Genomic DNA, 21,634 nt, shown 5'->3' with positions numbered 1-21,634 from the left:
TCAAGAAAGGACTTAAGGATTTTTTCTAGGAGTTTCTTCAGAGTTCCTCATGAAGTCCATCCAGCGATTACGCCTGAAATTTCCTTTGTGATCTTGTAGGAGCTCTACGAGGAATTTCTCCAGGAGTTCCTTCTGTGGTTCCTCCAGGAGTTTCTTATGTGATATCTTTCGAAGTTACTTCAGTGATTCCTGCAAGTGTTTGTCCTGAGATTTCCTCCAGAACTACTTCAGGAATTCTCTTATGGGGTTCGTTCAGGAGTTCCTCCGGGGATTTTTCCTCGAGTACACTCTGGGATTCCTCTAGAAGTCCCTTCAGAGATTGCATACCTCTTCTTCTTATCGACTTACTACTCACTGGTGGGGATAGTCTTAGTGCAGTGATGGCAAACGTATGCTAAACGAAATGCTGGGAGCACATAGCCTACATATATAGCGGTGTTCTGGGATCTCGTATGAACCGCAAAGTGCTACGAAAATTTGAAACCTGTGGAAACGTATGCACACAGAGTAGGTAACTAATATGCCAAATAACTTTGGCGAAGACCGAAAAGTGATTCGACCGCTGTGAAAAAGTTATATCTTAGGTAAAGTGAAGCGAATCACAGGGTTTTCATTATTGATGTTCCTTCTGAGGAAGTCAAGTAGCCTACCTAAAAGAATGTCAATGGACTCAAGATTCAGCAGTACCCGCTTCTGAATTGGGTGGACCTCTCAAAATCAACTAAGTTTGAATAAAATCAATTCAGTTTATCTATATTAGACATATTGTTCAAGAGACGTCTTGAATGAATGAAATTTAGAAATTTTACGCTCGATCTCCAAGCAAGAAACGAAAGATAAAGAAGCACGAATATAAATATACTGGGATGACGTTGTCTGCAACAACAAAAAAAAGTTCCTGGAAGTGAGGGATCCCATTCCTGGAAACATATATTCAAAAAAGGTACATACCGTGAGGTCGCCATTCACCGCTCATGCCCCATTCACCGCTCATTTTGGGTCAATCATACAAAAATGATCAAATGTTAGTAAAGTATCATAACAAAAGTGAATGTAACATGCTGCCACATTAAAAAACTTTCATTTCACCAAGTTTTTATATGGGTGTACCTGAAATCACGTTCTCAAAAAATATTTCTCACACTGCGCTGCAGGACAACATGGGAACTGTTCAGGGCAAACAGCGGGAAAAATATCCAACAGGTAAAACCCGTTAAAGGTTCCATTTTGACAAAACAGGATGAACTGAACGTCATGAATCATCAATACATTGGTAAATAAAAGTTATTTTGTTTTTATAAATGAATAGTTTTGTTTTTATAAATGAATAGTTTCTGTGATTCCATGAAAAAATAATCCAGTGAGCGGTGAATGGATCCATTATGAGCGGTGAATGGATGCATGAGCGGTAATAGGAGCCAAGAGATTACACATTTGAATTTTTATTTTTTCGGCTGTAAACATATTTTACAATCGTTTTATATTTTTTCTATAATAACAACATAATTGTTGAGATGTTAACGTAAATTAAAGTGCAATATTCGCAAACGTCGATTTTTAATGTCATATACTTTACGAAAATGCCGTTAAATGAGCGGTGAATGGCGACCTCACGGTATTTATCAGAAACATCAGAAGCAAATCAACGATAAAGAAACACAAGACAACATAAAGGGACTTCAAATAAAGAAAGAAAAGCATGCGAATGTTCTGTCTGTTTTAAGTGCATTTTGATTTTCTATTTTTTTTACAGATTTTTTACACAGTTTTAATTACACAGTTCTTCACTTAGCTACACAGGTTGTAGTTTTTTTTACTGTTTTGCGGTCGAGTTTTCCGCTTCAGTTTACTTTTCTTAGATGCTAGTTTTCGGCTCATTCTTGTTCTCTTTTTGCGATAGTCATTGTTTGTTCTATTTTTTCTGTTTAAATCCTCAACTCACTCCACCTAAAGATCTTTGACTGTAAGGATTGTGGAGAGAGAAAAAAGTCATAAAACACAAATTCCTAAACTAAGCAAAAGTTGCCAAGTCCGTCATGCACGCAGTGATAGTTTCAAAATTATCATTGGAAATAAACTATACACACATTTACTTGAGTTTTCTTCTGGGAGGGGAATTGTGACAGGTTGGGGGGTTCTCGATAAAGTGCCAATAAAAATCACATTTTCGAAGACGGCGCTAGTATCTTCCAGAAGGGACCGGCGAGAAATTTCCTCTGTAGCGCTTGCAGCGCTGCAATGGTCAAGTATGTCGAACCATGCGGTTTGTGTCACGACTGTCTACGTACGCAGCCACTTATATTCACGGTTGTAAAGTTCTATCTCAGAGATACCAATGTCGTTGATTATTATTGCTGAAGACTGAAATTCCGCGATTTTCGAGCGAGATTGACTACGATTGACAGAGCCAGAATTTTCCAGCATACTCGTCGTGAAACCAGCTAATCCCTTCTCAAAATGATCTTTACCGAAAAATTTAAAGCTGTATATTTTCTTAGTTTCTGCAACAAATAAGATTATTCATGCCTCTAGTTGCATCTTCTATGCTTTGCCTGATGTATCTAATTTTGGAGGCGTTGGTAAGTTTTGAAACATGGTCTTCTAGAGTGGAAGATTCATTCACTTGTGTTATTTGAAGGGGACGCATGGTTGTTTCAAACATGTTTTCCAGTTAATTTAGCTGGCGCCAAATGATGTCGTGCCGATTGCATTTTACTCTAAGATACAGAAGAAAAGGTAATGAGATCTTTATGATTGGTATTTCTTATCATTAATCATCCGTTTTTTTCGACTTGTTTGCCTTCAAAGAAGATTGATAGTGTCTTCTCTCTCGGGGAACAAACCTGTTGCACTTTTGTGAACACACTTTTTTGTAGGATTATTCATTCAGTTGGTAAAATGCAATTTGAAGCTACAAGAATGAAATTCGATGATGTTGTAGTAGATGACACATGGCTTTCCACTTTTCGCTGCAATACCTTGTAATGTTGCAACTTAAAGATTACAAAAATATATGAAATCAGTGCTGGGCAATGGAACTATTTATACAAGAAAGGGATGGGATGTCGGATTCGTTCTCTCTCTGTCTCTATTCTTAACGCTATTGATGTTTTTTGTCCTTCTTTTTCTCTTTATGTTGGTACTATGATCTAAGAAACTTACATAAACTTAAAAGAAGTAATATACACATTGCTACTAAGGTTAATGCCCTCTTCCGCCCTTGGGTTTGGGCAGTCTATGGACGTAAATCAGTTCTGTTTTCTTTTTTGTTTCGTTATTTAATTCCACCTAGTTGCGTTCTTTACTCTGAAATATCTTGAATGAACTTTCACGGATAGTGGAAATTTCTGGTTGGAGGCTCGTGTATTTGATTCTTGAATTGAACAATAAAATATATATCATTTTGAAATTTGACGAGAAAAAAACGACGGATTCCTATTCATGACAATGTGGTTGAAACTTCATGTTCCCACTCCTACACTGTTATACAGAGGTACCACCTTAGCTCAACAGATGGCACTGTCACAGTTCCAAGTCTTCTTGATAAAGTGGTTTTCGTTGTTAATTAACAGTGAATTTCCAATGTGCCTTTTTTTATTGAATTCCATGACGTCAAGGTTGGCTTTAATTCTGTATTAAAAGACTATCTCAAAAAATGAGTGCTGACATGTTACTGTATAGTTGCATGTAGCGCAAACAATTTTCACTTAGCTAAAGTTTTCTAAAAAGATGAAAGCGTGCTATCAACCTAACCTAAAGCATCACGTTGGGAATAATTTGCTAACGTAGTGTACGGCTTGGGTCAAAAATGTCCCTGATGCACAAGGAGGGTTGATGAGCATGTTTGAGAGTCTGTGCAACTTTTAACACTGGATATGTAAGCATTAACCACAATATGCATCAATGCTTGAATGCACCAAAGGCATGATTGCCTTTGTTATACTGGTATAATACGTAAAAGCATTTATTGTGTTATTATACAGCTGTAATCGTTCATGGGAATGAAGCTAAGACATGGCTGTACTCTACATCGCGGCAATTCCGTCAAGATATTCCCGAGTAAAACGCCATCCTTGTAATACAGTACATTTATTTTCCACATTTGCGAACACAATCTTCAAACAAATAAACTTTGAAAGGTCACACTATCACGCATACACAAACATGCTTCTTGATTTAGTTTTATTTTTTTTTCTTCTGCCTGATAGTAGCTGCACCTAGCCATACCCTAGTACTACTATATCAAACTTTCTATCTTACTGGTACGTGGTAGTGTGTAGTAGTATGACGTCTTCTGCGCTAGGTGTGCAGCCATTTAAATCGCTCCATTTTTCTTACCACAATTACACACAGCTTTTTTTTTCTCCTTGTGCCCACAGTGAGCATGGTGGGCGACTTACCTAACCACTAAATATAAGAACTAAAAAATTGTCTACTACTGCTTAAATCATTCTGTCATCACGTCACGGTCATCATCATCAGCATTACCTGCAGCAGTTTCATCCTAATTCGTTTGTTTTCCTAAAGTGGTAGCGTTGCGCCGTTCATCGAATCTGAGTCGCCAACTCGCTTAACGGATGTTTTATTTTTCTCCACAAACTTCACTCTAACTTTCAGAAACAGTTGATGCCGTATCTATGGAAAGAGATTCAATTAGAAATTTACTCTAAACTACAGGGGATGGCCAAAATGTTTGAAATAGGCAACTTTTTTCTCTCTCACAAAAATGTTCAACATGCTGTAACTTTTCATAGAGTGCATCAAAAATTCTCAAATTTTGACTGTTTGTTCATCTATCTAAGTGCATGATTGGTACAAATTTGAGTTCGATTGGTTAATCTTTCGGGAAGTTAGAACAGTTCTGGTAAAACACTATTTTTTAGACAACTAATTTTTGAACTGTCATATCTCAGAAACCAGAGAACCAAATTAAATGATTTTTTTACGTTTATCAACAATATATAGACCCGAGATGAACTAGCCTTGGGTTAAAAATCTCGTTAATACAGACAAAAAAAAACAATATATTGATAATTGATACGACGCTATAAAATCTTATATTTTCTCACGATAAATGAGGTTGTACCGGTTTGACATTTTGACCCATATAGTGGAAATAAGGTAAAATTTACAATATCATATAAAAATTACTAAATGTGTTATTCCCTTAATCCAAATAGACTCTAATATATCTTATCAGAGATATCTTCAACACAGAAGCAAAAATTTTTGGATATCAACACTAAAATTTAATGACATTGATGTAAAAAAATTACATTTTTTCGAGAAAGATCCAAAAAGTTTAAATCCATGATAACTTTTTTCAACGTTCAAAAAGTACCTATGTTTGAATGACATGAGAAGCATCAATGCATTGTTGATAAACGTTCAAAAGTTCGTTAAATACGGTTCACTGGTTTCCGAGATATGACAAATCAAAAATAAGACGACTAAAAAATAGTGTTTTACGAGAACGATTCTAGCTTCGCGAAAGATTAACCAATCGAGCTCAAAATTCTACCAATGATGCACATATAGTTGGTAAACAAACAGTCAATATTTGAGAATTTTCGATGCACTCTATGAAAAGTTACAGCGTTTTGAACTTTTTTGAGAGAGAAAATAAAATGCCTATCCCAAACATATTGGCCACCCCCTGTATGTGGGTCGTCCCATGTCAAATCGACAAAATTTTATAATACTGCTGCGCTGTTTATCACTCAACAATCAATTTATTCACACTAAATAAACACTCATAATAAACCAATCCCGTAACTTGGGTAGATCACCTTAGAATGGTGCGTTGCGGAGTAAGATCTACCAAATCAAATTTTGATCTTGATATTTTCCTACTTTAAGTTACCAGGCAGTAGTTTACAAATACTCCAAGATCAAAGTTTGTTGTACTTTTTTATGTTTATGTAATATTTTTGTTTTAATCTTGCTGTTAATCGACATAGCATGATTCAGGTAAATTTATCGCACTACACAAAATAGGGGGATACAAATTTCATTTTGACTTTTAGGTCTCCTCCTTTTTCAATTTTTGGCATGATTTTGTATGTTGAGGGGGCAGACAAAAAAAATATCAAAAAATCGGGCCTCGCTATAAAATCCTCAACAAATCCGAAGAGTTTTTAATACTTTTCTGATTAAATGCTTTATTATTTTATTATTTTTTCTGGTACATTAAATGTATCGACAGCCACCCCAGGATGTGTACGTCAACGTTTTAAAATTTCAACATGCTTCAAATGTAAACAGTATAAGACTAAGGAGAACATGTAGTGAAACTTATAGAAGAAGATGTTTAACAACCCTTTTTATCTGTGTGGTTCAAATGAGATTTGTATTAGATACAATATTTTGAACATCTCTTGCGCACAACGATCGGAAATTATTTGAAACTTTTTTTTTGCAATCAGCTGTATCTATGCAACGGCATAACCGATTTTCTAAATTGTTTTTAGTAATATGTTGTCCAAGCAGGGTCTTGTACCATTTGGGCAGGTGTTCCTATTTTGGGCACTTGCCGCTATTACTAAGTCAATTTCAAACGGATTGATTTGAAATTTTGTATAGAGTTAGGCACGTACAGTATCTAACTCTATACAAAAACTCAAATCAATCGGTTTGAAAATGACTTAGTTATAGCGGCAAGTGCCCAAAATAGGTATACCTGCCCAAATGGTACAAGACCCTACTCAAGTTTCGAACGATTGAACAATTAATATTTTAGGGGTGTTCGAATTTCCTCCATAGCAATGCAACAGTACGAATTTTTAGGGTGTTTTCTTTTTGCATTGTGAGCGTTCCAAATACTACCGTAAACATCATAAATTTACGTGATTCAAATGAAAACAGAATTAGATTCCCAAATACATTTAATGAACGTCACATAAAGAGATGTTGAGTGTCCCTAGAGCTTTCGGAATTGGAATTGAACTGTATTTCAGTGATGGGTCATTCGATTTTAGATTTTTTTTACTAATATGTTGTGCAAATCATTAATTCAAGACAAATGAATAAAAAATATTCTAGGGATGTTCAAATTGCCTCTAAAACTAATTTTTCCGACCATTTTTTCTTCGTTGTGAACGCTTTAAAAGTTTCCGTAACTATCATAAATCAACATGCGCACTCAAAAAACAAAAAAAAAAAACACTCAGTACAAATACAGATTGTTTAGAGGGATCTGTGCTGTTCAAGCATTTTGATGAACCTAAGGCATACTAATGGATCCCAAAACCGCTAAAGAGTATCACAGTAACGAAATTGCAATCTTATATATCTCTGGATCCTTATTACTTGGAGTGTTGACGTCTTCGGCTAAGTTGTTTGGTTGGTAAAGGACTTAAAGATGATGGTACGTATGAATCGAAATTCCACCGCTAGGTGGCGCTCGAGTGCAAACAAATTTTAAATTTTACATATATCAGGATTCTGATTTTTAAGCAATATTGTGTCTTCAGCAAAGATGTGTGGTAGATCAAGGGCTTTCATTTGAATTACTGTTTCGTTCTAGTTTCTAGTTTCTAGTGCATCGAAAGTTTTCAAATTTTGACTGCTAGTTCCCCAATTTGTTAGCTATAATTGGAACATTTTTGGGCTTGATTGGTTGACTCAACTCGAAGTTAGAGCGTTTCTAGTAAAATAGTTCAAATTTCATGACCGTTCAATATACTGCTACATCTCAGGATTAACGTAACCCAATGAAATTAAATTTTGTATTTAAATGATTAATATATTGGTCTTTGAAGAACATTTGACTCAGCTAACATACATATGTTAGAAAGAAACAAAGTTATTGTTTGTTGAAATATTGTGCAACTAGCCCTGCCTGCCGCATAGTGTTCAATCGTAAAAACAAGAAGATTTAAACAAAAGATTGTCAAAATAGTTTTGAAAATCGGTAGAGCCATTGAGCCTAATTTTGATATCATGAACACTACAAACGTTCAACATGTTTTTTTTCTGGGAAGTTCACTTATATGTTTTCGATAATTTTATATTTTTCTCATTTGAATCACGAGCATTTATGATGTTAATGGATATAATTGAAGTTAAAATGGTATAAAATCATATTTGTAGCACTGGTAGCAGAGTAGAGGGTGTAGCACACCCTGACTCTAGTGCAATTTTCATTGATATAAAAAAATACACAAACACACACTAAGAATGGGCTTTGTTCAATTGTTTGAACATTGAAGATTATGGTAAGGGATTGGTAAAAGTAGTTTGATTCCAATACTATTTCCATTTTAATCTCGTAGATTTTTGACGTTTACGAAATATTTGGAAAACAAAAAGAATTTGAAATCGGATGAGCCATCGATGTGATATAGCCAATTGAAAATTTAATTGCAACTATTCATTGTGCCGGGAGCTCTAGGGATGTTCAAAATATTGTTTTGATGGATTTACTATATGCATCCAGTTTTCTTACACAATATTCATGTAAACAACGCAGATTTATGATGTTTACTGAAAGATTTTGAACGTTCACAATCAAAAGAGCATGTCGAATAACATTTGTAGAGATTGTACTGTTATAAAGGAAATTTGAACAACCATAAAATAATTTCTATTAAATTATCTGAAACTTTAAGAAACAAGAAATCAGTCAAAGAATTTTGAATATTGATTGAGTCATCGCTGAGATATAGCCAATTGAAAATTTAATTTCAACTAATCACTGTGCCGGCACGGTAAAGGCTGGGTATGCTGCGCAATTCAAATCCCATTGTGATCCACTTCCCGGATAGAAAATTATATCAAGTTTATATCATATTGTGTTATAATGTTATAATTTTTTTCTATAACTTATTATGTTATAAAATAGATGCAGGATGATGTTAAAATAACTAAAATTGAAACAAAAAGTGCACTTGTCTAATCAAGATAATAACCTATTTTGTTATAATCATATCCAAATTATAACAAAATGTGATATGAATTTTAGCCGCAGGATTACTAGTTTCTATCAAAATTTGATAAAATTTTGAAACACAATTTTTCAAATGTCGAAGACTGGAAACTTATAATACAATAAGTTATTAAACAACATTTATAACATAATGTGATATAATTGAGTTATAGTAATTTTAAAACACCAAGGCTATTGAACATGATTATATCACAATGAGTTATAATTATCATGGTTTGTTAGAATTATGTTATATTTTTGTTACAATTTTCTAGTCGGGATAGCCTCTTCCCAGCAACTCCTATCCCTACCTCCACGCGGTACCGGCCGGAAACTATGAGCAACCTTAGGGAAGATCGGGTAACCAACCCCGGTGGGAACTTTGGTCGTAGGCTGACAGGGAAGGGGGGGGGGTTGCTTCGGCAAACCTGAACGCAGAGTATCTGTACGCACAAATCTCAATACGAGATTGAGAAATGTTGGCCGTGAGCACATGAAAATTCCCTGAGCTTGAGACTCGCGATGTTAGTGCACATCACATTAGCATTGCGAGTCTCAATGAGACGTCTCAATGAGACAAGCTCCAGGTACAGCTTGTTATAGCGCAACACCGCACCGCCCGGTTCGATTTATTCTTGAATCGTTCAATAGGATGACATTTCTAGATGATTTTCTGCTGGGACTGGGTTGACGTAATCCGGGAGCGGAGGACGTTCTGGTCATAGGTGTATTGGAGCAGATGGAATACAGCCGGAGATAGTTTTACTACGGGAAAGGTGGTAAAAGGATCAATTGTGGCGAAGGCTTCTTCCAAATGACGTTTGTCTACAATTAATTGGAAGACTGCGGACTATACCTTCTGATTGTTGATTTTCTGGGCGTGTTTTATTTGACCATTTCCCCCTAAAAAACGTCAAAATCCGAATCGCTTGTACTCATCGATCAATGTGGTAAATCACATTGATCATCGACACCATTATCGCTCGCGGATAAACTGATTCAATCCCTGGATAACTATTATGTTTCTAGTTCAAAACCGAATTAGCGACATTTTTTCTTTTACTTCCGCAGCTTTTGACTTGCGTTAAACACTATGTCGGAAGTGGGGCGTTGTATAGAGCACCAGGTGTACAATACAGCGCCCCACTTCCGATATTGTGTTTAACGCAAGGCAAAAGCAGCGGAAGTAAAAGAAAAAATGTCGCTAATTCGGTTTTGAACTGGAAACATAATATCGATCTCGGTATTTCTTTCTTAGTTCTGGGATGGGATCAGGTTCACAAGGTCTAATCTGGGCCGTCGCTGCAATTCTTTTTCACTGACGAACATCTCAATGTGACGAGTCTCACGAGACGTCTCATAGGGCACTGCATGAAATTCTCTCCTTCTCTTTCACTCTTACAGAAAATTTGTAAACAACAAGGCCAAGTAACGTCAAAATCCCATACAAAATCAAAACAGTGCAGTGCCCTATTGAGGCACGTACACTAGATTTTTCATGAGCATGCTATGATCTCAAATCTCACAAATTTTCCTGAAACGCATTTCAAACCCGCGCATGGCACACTGTCTCATTCATGTATACATGAGCTTTCAGATACTCTGCCTGAACGTCTGTTCTCCAGGAGGAGCGGCTGACAACAGCGGCTGATCCCCATTTAGGGGCGGCTGATGTACGTCCGAGTGCCAGGGAAGGACTCTAAGCTCAACTGTGCACTATGGTCCTCCGGAAAGTAGGGGGTTGGAGTCGGGCCCTACGAGCCAGCCGTAAAAAAACCATTCAAACGGAAAATCAGCAACAGAATAATACGAACCGAGACCAACGGCAATGACCCCTGCGAACAAAAAGGACTTGCGGTACGTGGAACTGCCGATCTCTCAACTTCATTAGGAGCACCCGCATACTCGCCGATCTACTGAAGGGCCGCGGGTTCGGCATCGTAGCGCTGCAGGAGGTGTGTTGGACAGAACCCATGGTGCTAAACGTTTGGTAATCATACCATCTACCAGAGCTGCGGCAATACACGCGAGCTGGGAACAGCTTTCATCGTGATGGGTGATATGCAAAGGCGCGTGATCGGTTGGTGGTCGATCGACGAAAGAATGTGCAGGTTGAGGATCAAGGGCCGATTTTTTAACTTCAGCATAATAAACGTGCACAGCCCACACTCCGGAAGCACTGATGATGACAAGGACGCATCTGACGCGCAGCTCGAACGCGAGTACGATCGCTGCCCAAGCCACGACGTCAAGATCATCATAGGAGATTTAAACGCTCAGGTAGACCAGGAGGAGGAATTCAGACCGACGATTGGTAAGCTCAGCGCCCACCAGCAAACGAACGAAAACGGCCTACGACTCATTGATTTCGCCGCCTCCAAAAATATGGCCATACGTAGAGCCTCCCTTCTCGTTATACCTGGAGATCACCACAGCAGACGGAATCTCAAATCGACCACGTTCTGATTGACGGACGGCACTTCTCCGACATTATCGACGTCAGGACCTATCGTGGCGCCAACATCGACTCCGACCACTATCTGGTGATGGTCAAACTGCGCCCAAAACTTTCCGTCATCAACAATGTACAGTACCGGCGACCGCCACGGTACAACCTAAAGCAACTGAAACAACCGGATGTCGCCTCAGCATACGCGCAGAATCTCGAGGCCGCGTTGCCAGACGAGGGCGAGCTCGATGAGGCCCCTCTAGAGGACTGCTGGAGTACAGTGAAAGCAGCCTTCAACGACGCAGCCGAGAGAACCATCGGGTACGTGGAACGGAATCGACGGAACGAATGGTTCGACGAAGAGTGCAGAGTGGAGAAGAACGCAGCGAGGGCGGAATGCTGCAGCAAGGGACTCGACAGAACGTGGCACGTTATATACAACAGCGGAAACAGCAGACCCACCGTAGGACCCACCTCTTTCGGGAGAAAAAGTCCCGAAAAGTGGAGTGTGAAGAAATGGAACTGCTGTGCCGCTGAAGCTCAACGCATCCCGCAACGGCTTCGTGCCGCGAGCCGAAATATGCAGGGATAAAGACGGAGGCCTCTTGTCGGACGGACGCGAGGTGATCGAAAGGTGGAAGCAGCACTTTGATCAGCACCTGAACGGCGTGGAGAACGTAGGCATGGGGGCCCACGGCAGCGGAGGAAACGACGACGCCAGTGCAGCGGAGAACGGAAATGAATCAATTACCACGCTGAGGAAAGTTAAGGATGCCATTCACCAGCTCAAAACCAACAAAGCAGCTGGGAAGGATGGGAGCGCAGCTGAGCTCATCAATATGGGCCCAGAAAAGTTGTGCACCTGTCTACATCGGCTGATAGTCAGGATCTGGGAAACCGAACAGCTAACGGAGGAGTGGAAGGAAGGAGTAATCTGCCCCATACACAAGAAAGGCGACCATTTGTTATTAGTTCTCATATTCAACTTCAGGGCGATCACTATTTTGATAAAGTGATATCCCAGATCATCTTCCGTCGTCTGTTACCTAAAACGAATGAGTTCGTGGGAAGTTATCAAGCCGGCTTCATCGACGGCCGGTCGACAACGGACCAGATCTTTACCGTACGGCAAATCCTCCAGAAATGCCTTGAATACCAGGTCCCAACGCATCACCTGTTCGTCGACTTCAAAGCGGCATACGACAGTATCGACCGCGCAGAGCTACGGAGAATCATGGACGAAAACGGCTTTCCTGGGAAGCTGACTAGACTGGTTAAAGCAACAATGGACGGTGTGCTAGACTGCGTAAGGGTTTCGGGTGAACTATCAGGTTCATTCGAATCTCGCCAGGGACTAAGACAAGGTGATGGACTCTCATGCCTACTCTTCAACATCGCTCTGGAAGGTGTGATGCGACGAACCGGGCTCAACAGCCGGGGAACGATTTTCACAAAATCCGGTCAATTTGTGTGCTTTGCGGACGACATGGACATTATTGCCAGAACATTTGGAACGGTGGCAGAGCCGTACACCCGCCTGAAACGCGAAGCAGCAAATGACGGACTGGTGGTGAATGCCTCAACCTCAAAAACAAAGTACATGCTGGTAGGTGGAACTGAACACGACCAGGTCCGTCTACTGACGATAGACGAAGATACCTTTGAGGTGGAGGAGGATTTCGTCTACCTCGGATCCTTACTGACGGCTAACAATGCTAGCCGTGAAATACGAAGGCGCATCATTAGTGGAAGTCGTGCCTACTACGGTACTACGAGCTACAGAAGAGGCTGCGGTCTAGGCTGCGGTCCAAAATAAATTCACCCACGTGAACAAAACGCTAAGGGTTCGTTCAAATATTACGTAACGCTAAGGGGGGAGGGAGGGGGTCTAGCTCTGTGTTACGCTTCATACAAAATCCCATAAGCCCCCATATAAAATTTGTTACGTGGGGGAGGGTGGGGGTCTAAAATAGTGAAATTTTGCGTTACGTAATATTTGAATGAACCCTAATAAGACCGGTGGTCCTCTACGGACACGAAATATGGACCATGCTCGAGGAGTACCTGCAAGCATTCGTAGTTTTCAAGCGACGCGTGCTAAGGACGATCTTCGGCGGTGACAGGCCAGGGCATGTTGAAAGAATGCCGGACATCAATCCAGCAAAGCTGGTGCTTGCGACAGATCCGTTTGGCACAAGAAGGCGTGGAGCGCAGAGAGCACTATGAGCGGACCAGGTGGAGCATGACCTGGCGAGCATTGGGCGTGACCGAGGATGGAGTGCAACCGCCACAAACTGAGTATTGTGGCGTAGTATTGTTGATTATGTCTTATCTTAGGTGTGATGTTGAGCAAATAAATGTTTGTATTGTGGCATTAGAACACTCTATTGGTTAACGACTACGCAGTCTTAGGGTTTCAGAACGAGTTTTTTTCAGGAGTTTTTTTTTTATTCACCCGACGTTTCGACACGGAGATAGTGTCTTTCTGAGAGGAAAAAACGTCGAGTGAATAAAAAAGCGTCAAAAGCACAGTTTTAGTGTAGCCCTTCACCAATGAACTCAAGCTTACAGTCGATTTTTAACAGCAATTTTGCAAACATGTGTCATGTTGTAAAGAAAATTTATTTGTAAATTCCCCTATGGATTCCGCAATAAATTTCGACAGAGTTTACTGTACTGCGAAGATTGGTATACGAATTCTCCGAAGGATTTCACTTGGCCAAGGTTCTGCCAGATATTTAATAATTAGGTTTTAAATTTTTGAAAAAAAGGACTTTGTAGTGTATATAGCGTAAGTCAATGAAACTGTGTTTGAAACTTAACGAAAAACTTATTCGGTTCAAAGTTGTAAAATTATTTCAGTGCATTTGCCAATACTGATAGTCCACATAGCGAATCGGTGGAATGACAGATGCGCCGACAGAAGGGAAGCCGAAGAAGCAAGCCAAGCTTCAGGCATGCTCGGCAGTGTTGCCACATTTAAATCTGTATTTTGCCTTTCAAAAATCTTTATAATCTGTATCACTATTTTTTGTCAAAAATCTGTAGGAAATCTGTAATATTTCGCGAAAAATCTGTTTGAAATTCTGTAAGTTTCTGAAACATCTGTATAATCTGTATCATTTCCAAATATCTGTGATATTGGTACACAGAATTCTGTATAAAAAGCTGCAAGAAAATCTGCATGATTACAGAAAAATCTGTATATGTGGCATCCCTGATGCTCGGTTTTGTTTGACTCGCCCTTCTTTAGACAGATTTGGGAACGAACGGACGTGTTCGTGCGGCGCTCCGGCACTGTGACCGGCGGCAGGTTTTGCAGCCTTGGATTCACATTTTTCCTGCTAGATGCACTCTCGCACCTGCAAAACAGTCAACTTGCACGGCGCCCTCTCGCACCGGCGAAACACATTTTTTTATAGGCGTCCTCCCGCACCTGCGTACAAACGATTCCACACGACGTCCTCTCGCACCGGCTAACGCAATTTTAATTTTGTTTTATTATTGATCTCTCGCACCGACAAAAAACCCATTTTCAACCCGCACGCCATATTACACTGGCAATAACACACACTCAGCTTCCTCATCATTTTTTTTTAGATTCTCCAAAAGTCCAAGTTTTTCACAATACTTACAACATCCTGGGAGCGTGGTGCCTACCGGGTACGCCATTGTCGTGAATCCAAGGCTGCAAAACCTGCCGCCGGCCACATCGCCGGAGCGCCGCACGAACACGTCCGTTCCTTCCCAAATCTGTCCAAAGAAGGGCGAGTCAAACAAAACCGAGCATGCCTGAAGCTTGGCTTGCTTCGTCGGCTTCCCTTTTGTCGGCACATCTGTCATTCCACCGATTCGCTATGTCGACTATCGACTCTGAGCCACTGACCTTATTTTCTCAGATTTAGATCTTTGTTTTGATATCGAAAATCAATTTCAAAGATATCTTTCGATAACACCTTCTGACAGCTGAGCCGGTAACTGCTTGAGAGCTCCGTTCAGTAAAAAATACGACGAGCAAAATTTCTGTAGACAACTACGAACCAGATATAAGAAGATGCTTTCAAACTTGAATTACATGAGTATTTCTGAATTAGGTTGAAGTGCTATAAATGTGCAGAACTCAATGAAAAATATTGAAAATATGTAAACCTTTCCTTTTTATTTGTCGATTTGATTAGGAATGACCCAATGTTAATACATATCACATGATTCTGTAGAAACAAACCTGCAAATAGTTTTTTTTCTCAATTTTTCTTGTTTTGCGCTTCTGTTACATCATTATTCCAATAGTGTATCCGTAAATAACGACATCTACCAAGCTCATACTGTCGTCGCAGTTTGGCAGATTCATTCCTATTTTCGGTCGGTTTACATAAAGACTTGCCTCTGCTACCGCTTTCCAGGTTAATTTGATGATGGCTCTCACGGATCAGTCCGAAAAAAATCCGTCTGGTTAAGAAGGGCTCTACTGCTACCTTTCATTTGAAGGTAATCTGCCCCTTCATCCCAAGGGACCGTTTCCAATTGTTCCTTCTCCGGTTTCGTCGTGTGTTGTATCTGTGTATTGTGATGCACTCTTCCCACGCTTGTGTGTGGCATGCATCGACTAGCTTGTTCATTCATCCTCTATCATCCATCCTTGGGATCGAAGTGTCCCAAAGAAGGCGGAACAAATTGTCTCGTCCTCCGAAATTGGTTGAGGTTGTTGGTTGCCGTGTTCTCTAGCCTAAAGGTTCATAATCATTCCGTCTCCGTATTCCGCGTTCCGGGGTCTCACGTGTGTAGTAGCATCCTCCTGAGATTCTCTCTCTCTCTCATTCTCTCTGTGTCTCTAGTAAGCTACTCAGGGGATGCCCTTTTTGGCAGCATTGTATTGTTCATGTCTACTAATCATGATAGTTTTGTAGTGTCCTACTTTACTAGGGTGTGTGTGTTGCTTCAGTTATACGAAATTCTATATAATACACTTTGACTCAGTTCCGTCCAAAATGAGTTTTTTAACCGTTGTTCGCTCTCCTTCGAATTGTGTGATTTTGTCTGTTGAGTTGCACTAACTTTTCTGTCTTTGCTTAGCGCTGGTTGAGTAATTTACAAATTTCAGGCAGCCATCGCTTCATTGTGTCATTCCCATTGATGCGGCGAGGGTGGCAGTTCTGAGGGATGAGCCACAGTTGAGCTGGAATGGTAACATGGACGGACATGGAAGAAACGTTAGTTTGCGTGGGGAATTCGGCTAAGTCACATTACAATCTAGGGATTATTGTGAGACTATGAGTGGTTAGATAAATAAGGGGAGAAACAGTTCATTCATGCATACGGCACGGAAGAGACTTCATTGCGCGGTGGAATTGATACATTCAGCATAACGGGTGATAACTAAACATGTGTGCTAGAAGAAGTTTCTGCTATATGCTCAAAATGAAGTGGAGAAGCTTCAAGTGAACAGTTTAAAATCTGAACACAAGTCAGTTCCAAAAGTGATTATGAGAAACAGCTTGGAAAATATGTGGAAATCAATGATAATAAAAATTATTAAAAACCGCTTGATCACTCTATTTAGGCATGAGACACATTGCGCAATCCATACACCATACAAGCTCAAACAATACGATGGAAATCGTACAAACACACGCAGGAAGTCGCATAAAATAACATCCCAAATCGTATTACGTATACGCTTTGTCAATGCAAATGTGTCGCTTACATCGCCTTCATTTAGGCTTGCATAAGGTACATTTTCAGCATCTTATGCCCTTCTGGGTTGATACGTTCACGAATAGCTGTTCGTCATAAACTTGGTTATAAGAACGTTTCTAAGACCTATTGTCATGGCCAATCAAAAACTATCCAAAGTGTTTGACCGTTCTAGATTGTTACTTCTTTTGAAGCATGATTTAGTTATCACCCATTATCCTTTGGTAAATAAAAGGAAAATAGTATAGTTTATTTCAAAGCATAAGCAATCGAAAAGAATAACTAGTATATGTTGGACCAAATACAGTTAGACAGAAAGAACAGACAGAGAAAGATATCATAGCATAAGGAAGAAAAATATCAAGTAAAAAGCGAATCAGTCAAGGTAATTGAAACAAAAAAAAGAACTAGTACATAATAAACGGCACGGTAAATTTCGGACCGAAGGGGGATTATTGTGCTTAATACAAGATACAATCGAAGGTCTGCACCTAGGTGGTCCGATTTCGGTTTATCTTATATTACTAAAGTGAGAACGAGAAAGAGATATGATGGTGGTGAATTTGGGATTTAACAAACGTAACATAGAAACGATTATGTGAGGCTGTGGCTTCAGTGGAGCTGAAGTTTAAGATAGGGCAGTTTGATTATACAGTGAAAGTATGTGCTAGATTATATGCTTTGAACAGCTATAATTTCTGATTCCCTAGAAGAACATGAAGACTGGAACGGAACGTGCAAAATTACATTAAGAGGGCTAGCAAAATAATTGTGTTACAGATTTTGACAAATATGACTCAAAAGTAAATCAAAACTTTAGAACAAAACAATCACTGGAGTAAGATACAAAAGAGGCTAGTATATCTGGCTTCAACGTCAAGTTGGATAAGAACAGATCACTTCTTAATGATCACTGACTGTGCAGATGGAATTCTTCCCGGGCGATTCTCCTGGAATCCTTTCTGAGCATCATCCCTGAAATTCTTAAAGCCATTCTGGAGAAATCCCTTAAATTATTCATGGAGGTATTTTAAAAAAGTTCTCCAAGAAGGAATTCCTGAAAGGATCTCAGAAGGAATTCCTAGATGAATCTCCGAAGGAAATCCAGGAGGAATCCCCGACGGAATTACTGGATGAATTCCCGAAGAAATGCCTGGATGAAGGAATTCCTGAAAGAATTCACGAAGGAATTCCTGGAGAAATCTCAAAAGAATTTCTGGATGAATCTCCAAAATAAATCCTGGAGGAATCTTTGAAGGAATTCCTGGAGAAATATCAGAAGGAATTCCTGGAGGAATCCCCGGAGGAATTCCTGGAGGAATCGCCGGAGGATTTCCTGGAGTAATCCCCGGAGGAATTCCTGGAGGAATCGCCGGAGGAATTCCTGGAGGAATCGCCGGAGGAATTCTTGGAGGAATCGCCGGAGGAATTCCTGGAGGAATCGCCGGAGGAATTCCTGGAGGAATCGCCGGAGGAATTCCTGGAGGAATCCCCGGAGGAATTCCTGGAGGAATCCCCGGAGGAATTCCTGGAGGAATCCCCGGAGGAAATCCTGGAGGAATCGCCGGAGGAATTCCTGGAGGAATCGCCGGAGGAATTCCTGGAGGAATCGCCGGAGGAATTCCTGGAGGAATCGCCGGAGGAATTCCTGGAGGAATCGCCGGAGGAATTCCTGTAGGAATCGCCGGAGGAATTCCTGTAGGAATCGCCGGAGGAATTCCTGGAGGAATCGCCTCAGGAATTCCTGGAGGAATCGCCGGAAAAATTCCTGGAGGAATCGCCAGAGGAATTCCTGGAGGAATCGCCGGAGGAATTCCTGAAGGAATCGCCGGAGGAATTCCTGGAGGAATCGCCGGAGGAATTCCTGGAGGAATAATTCCTGGAGGAATCGCCAGAGGAATTAGTGGAGGAATCGCCGGAGGAATTCCTGGAGGAATCGCCGGAGGAATTCCTGGAGGAATCGCCGGAGGAATTCCTGGAGGAATCGCCGGAGGAATTCCTGGAGGAATCGCCGGAGGAATTCCTGGAGGAATCACCGGAGGAATTCCTGGAGGAATCACCGGAGGAATTCCTGGAGGAATCACCGGAGGAATTCCTGGAGGAATCACCGGAGGAATTCCTGGAGGAATCACCGGAGGAATTCCTGGAGGAATCACCGGAGGAATTCCTGGAGGAATCACCGGAGGAATTCCTGGAGGAATCACCGGAGGAATTCCTGGAGGAATCACCGGAGGAATCTTCATAGAAATTCCTGGAGGAATCGCCAGAGGAATTCCTGGAGGAATCGCCGGAGGAATTCCTGGAGGAATCCCCGGAGGAATTCCTGGAGGAATCCCCGGAGGAATTCCTGGAGGAATCCCCGGAGGAATTCCTGGAGGAATCCCCGGAGGAATTCCTGGAGGAATCCCCGGAGGAATTCCTGGAGGAATCCCCGGAGGAATTCCTGGAGGAATCCCCGGAGGAATTCCTGGAGGAATCCCCGGAGGAATTCCTGGAGGAATCCCCGGAGGAATTCCTGGAGGAATCCCCGGAGGAATTCCTGGAGGAATCCCCGGAGGAATTCCTGGAGGAGTCCCCGGAAGAATTCCTGGAGGAATCCCCGGAGGAATTCCTGGAGGAATCCCCGGAGGAATTCCTGGAGGAATCCCCGGAGGAATTCCTGGAGGAATCCCCGGAGGAATTCCTGGAGGAATCCCCGGAGGAATTCCTGGAGGAATCCCCGGAGGAATTCCTGGAGGAATCCCCGGAGGAATTCCTGGAGGAATCCCCGGAGGAATTCCTGGAGGAATCCCCGGAGGAATTCCTGGAGGAATCCCCGGAGGAATTCCTGGAGGAATCCCCGGAGGAATTCCTGGAGGAATCGCCGGAGGAATTCCTGGAGGAATCCCCGGAGGAATTCCTGGAGGAATCCCCGGAGGAATTCCTGGAGGAATCCCCGGAGGAATTCCTGGAGGAATCCCCGGAGGAATTCCTGGAGGAATCCCCGGAGGAATTCCTGGAGGAATCCCCGGAGGAATTCCTGGAGGAATCCCCGGAGGAATTCCTGGAGGAATCCCCGGAGGAATTCCTGGAGGAATCCCCGGAGGAATTCCTGGAGGAATCCCCGGAGGAATTCCTGGAGGAATCCCCGGAGGAATTCCTGGAGGAATCCCCGGAGGAATTCCTGGAGGAATCCCCGGAGGAATTCCTGGAGGAATCCCCGGAGGAATTCCTGGAGGAATCCCCGGAGGAATTCCTGGAGGAATCCCCGGAGGAATTCCTGGAGGAATCCCCGGAGGAATTCCTGGAGGAAACCCCTTGAGGAATTCCTGGAGGAATCCCCGGAGGAATTCCTGGAGGAATCCCCGGAGGAATTCCTGGAGGAATCCCCGGAGGAATTCCTGGAGGAATCCCCGGAGGAATTCCTGGAGGAATCCCCGGAGGAATTCCTGGAGGAATCCCCGGAGGAATTCCTGGAGGAATCCCCGGAGGAATTCCTGGAGGAATCCCCGGAGGAATTCCTGGAGGAATCCCCGGAGGAATTCCTGGAGGAATCCCCGGAGGAATTCCTGGAGGAATCCCCGGAGGAATTCCTGGAGGAATCCCCGGAGGAATTCCTGGAGGAATCCCCGGAGGAATTCCTGGAGGAATCCCCGGAGGAATTCCTGGAGGAATTCCCGGAGGAATTCCTGGAGGAATCCCTGGAGGAATTCCTGGAGGAATCCCCGGAGGAATTCCTGGAGGAATCCCCGGAGGAATTCCTGGAGGAATCCCCGGAGGACTTCCTGGAGGAATCCCCGGAGAAAATCTTGGAATCACCGGAAAAGTTTCTGCAGGAATCTCCTAGAGAATTCCTGGAGGAATTCCCGAGAAAATTCCTGGATGAATTCCCGAGAGAATTCCTGGAAGATTTCTCGAAGGAATTCCTGGAAGATTTCTCGAAGGAATTCCTGGAAGATTTCTCGAAGGAATTCCTGGAATAATTAAAGAACGAATTCCTAGAGGAATTCCTGGATGAATTCCGGAAGGAATTCCTGGAGGAATTTCGTGATATATTCTTGCATCTCCGAAAGAATTCCTGGAGGAATCCCCGGAGGAATTCCTGGAGGAATCCCCGGAGGAATTCCTGGAGGAATCCCCGGAGGAATTCCTGGAGGAATCCCCGGAGGAATTCCTGGAGGAATCCCCGGAGGAATTCCTGGAGGAATCCCCGGAGGAATTCCTGGAGGAATCCCCGGAGGAATTCCTGGAGGAATCCCCGGAGGAATTCCTGGAGGAATCCCCGGAGGAATTCCTGGAGGAATCCCCGGAGGAATTCCTGGAGGAATCCCCGGAGGAATTCCTGGAGGAATCCCCGGAGGAATTCCTGGAGGAATCCCCGGAGGAATTCCTGGAGGAATCCCCGGAGGAATTCCTGGAGGAATCCCCGGAGGAATTCCTGGAGGAATCCCCGGAGGAATTCCTGGAGGAATCCCCGGAGGAATTCCAGGAGGAATCCCCGGAGGAATTCCTGGAGGAATCCCCGGAGGAATTCCTGGAGGAATCCCCGGAGGAATTCCTGGAGGAATCTCAAAAGGAATTCCTAG

The 21,634-nt window shown here is 42.1% G+C and overlaps 1 protein-coding gene across 3 annotated transcripts in view; it reads right to left on the bottom strand.

Moving 5' to 3' along the window:
* Positions 1-947: 947 nt before the first annotated feature.
* LOC109621282 (serine/threonine-protein kinase NLK) overlaps positions 948-21,634 on the bottom strand; it is a 197,328-nt gene continuing 176,641 nt past the window's right edge. For all 3 annotated transcript variants that reach the window (XM_062852896.1, XM_062852897.1, XM_062852898.1), the window contains 2 exons: positions 15,601-16,551; positions 948-4,635 (listed from right to left, as the gene is read on the bottom strand). Coding sequence is in view for 1 of the 3 variants with exons in the window: in XM_062852898.1 (XP_062708882.1) it covers positions 16,497-16,551 (55 nt within the window). In the remaining 2 variants the exon portion in view is untranslated. The remainder of the gene's footprint in view (positions 4,636-15,600; positions 16,552-21,634) is intronic.

This window comes from Aedes albopictus, chromosome 2 (assembly GCF_035046485.1).
Source record: "Aedes albopictus strain Foshan chromosome 2, AalbF5, whole genome shotgun sequence".
NCBI lineage: Eukaryota > Metazoa > Arthropoda > Insecta > Diptera > Culicidae > Aedes > Aedes albopictus.
The sequence above is the reverse complement of the archived record's forward strand: the minus strand, read 5'-3'. Positions and strand labels throughout refer to the sequence as shown.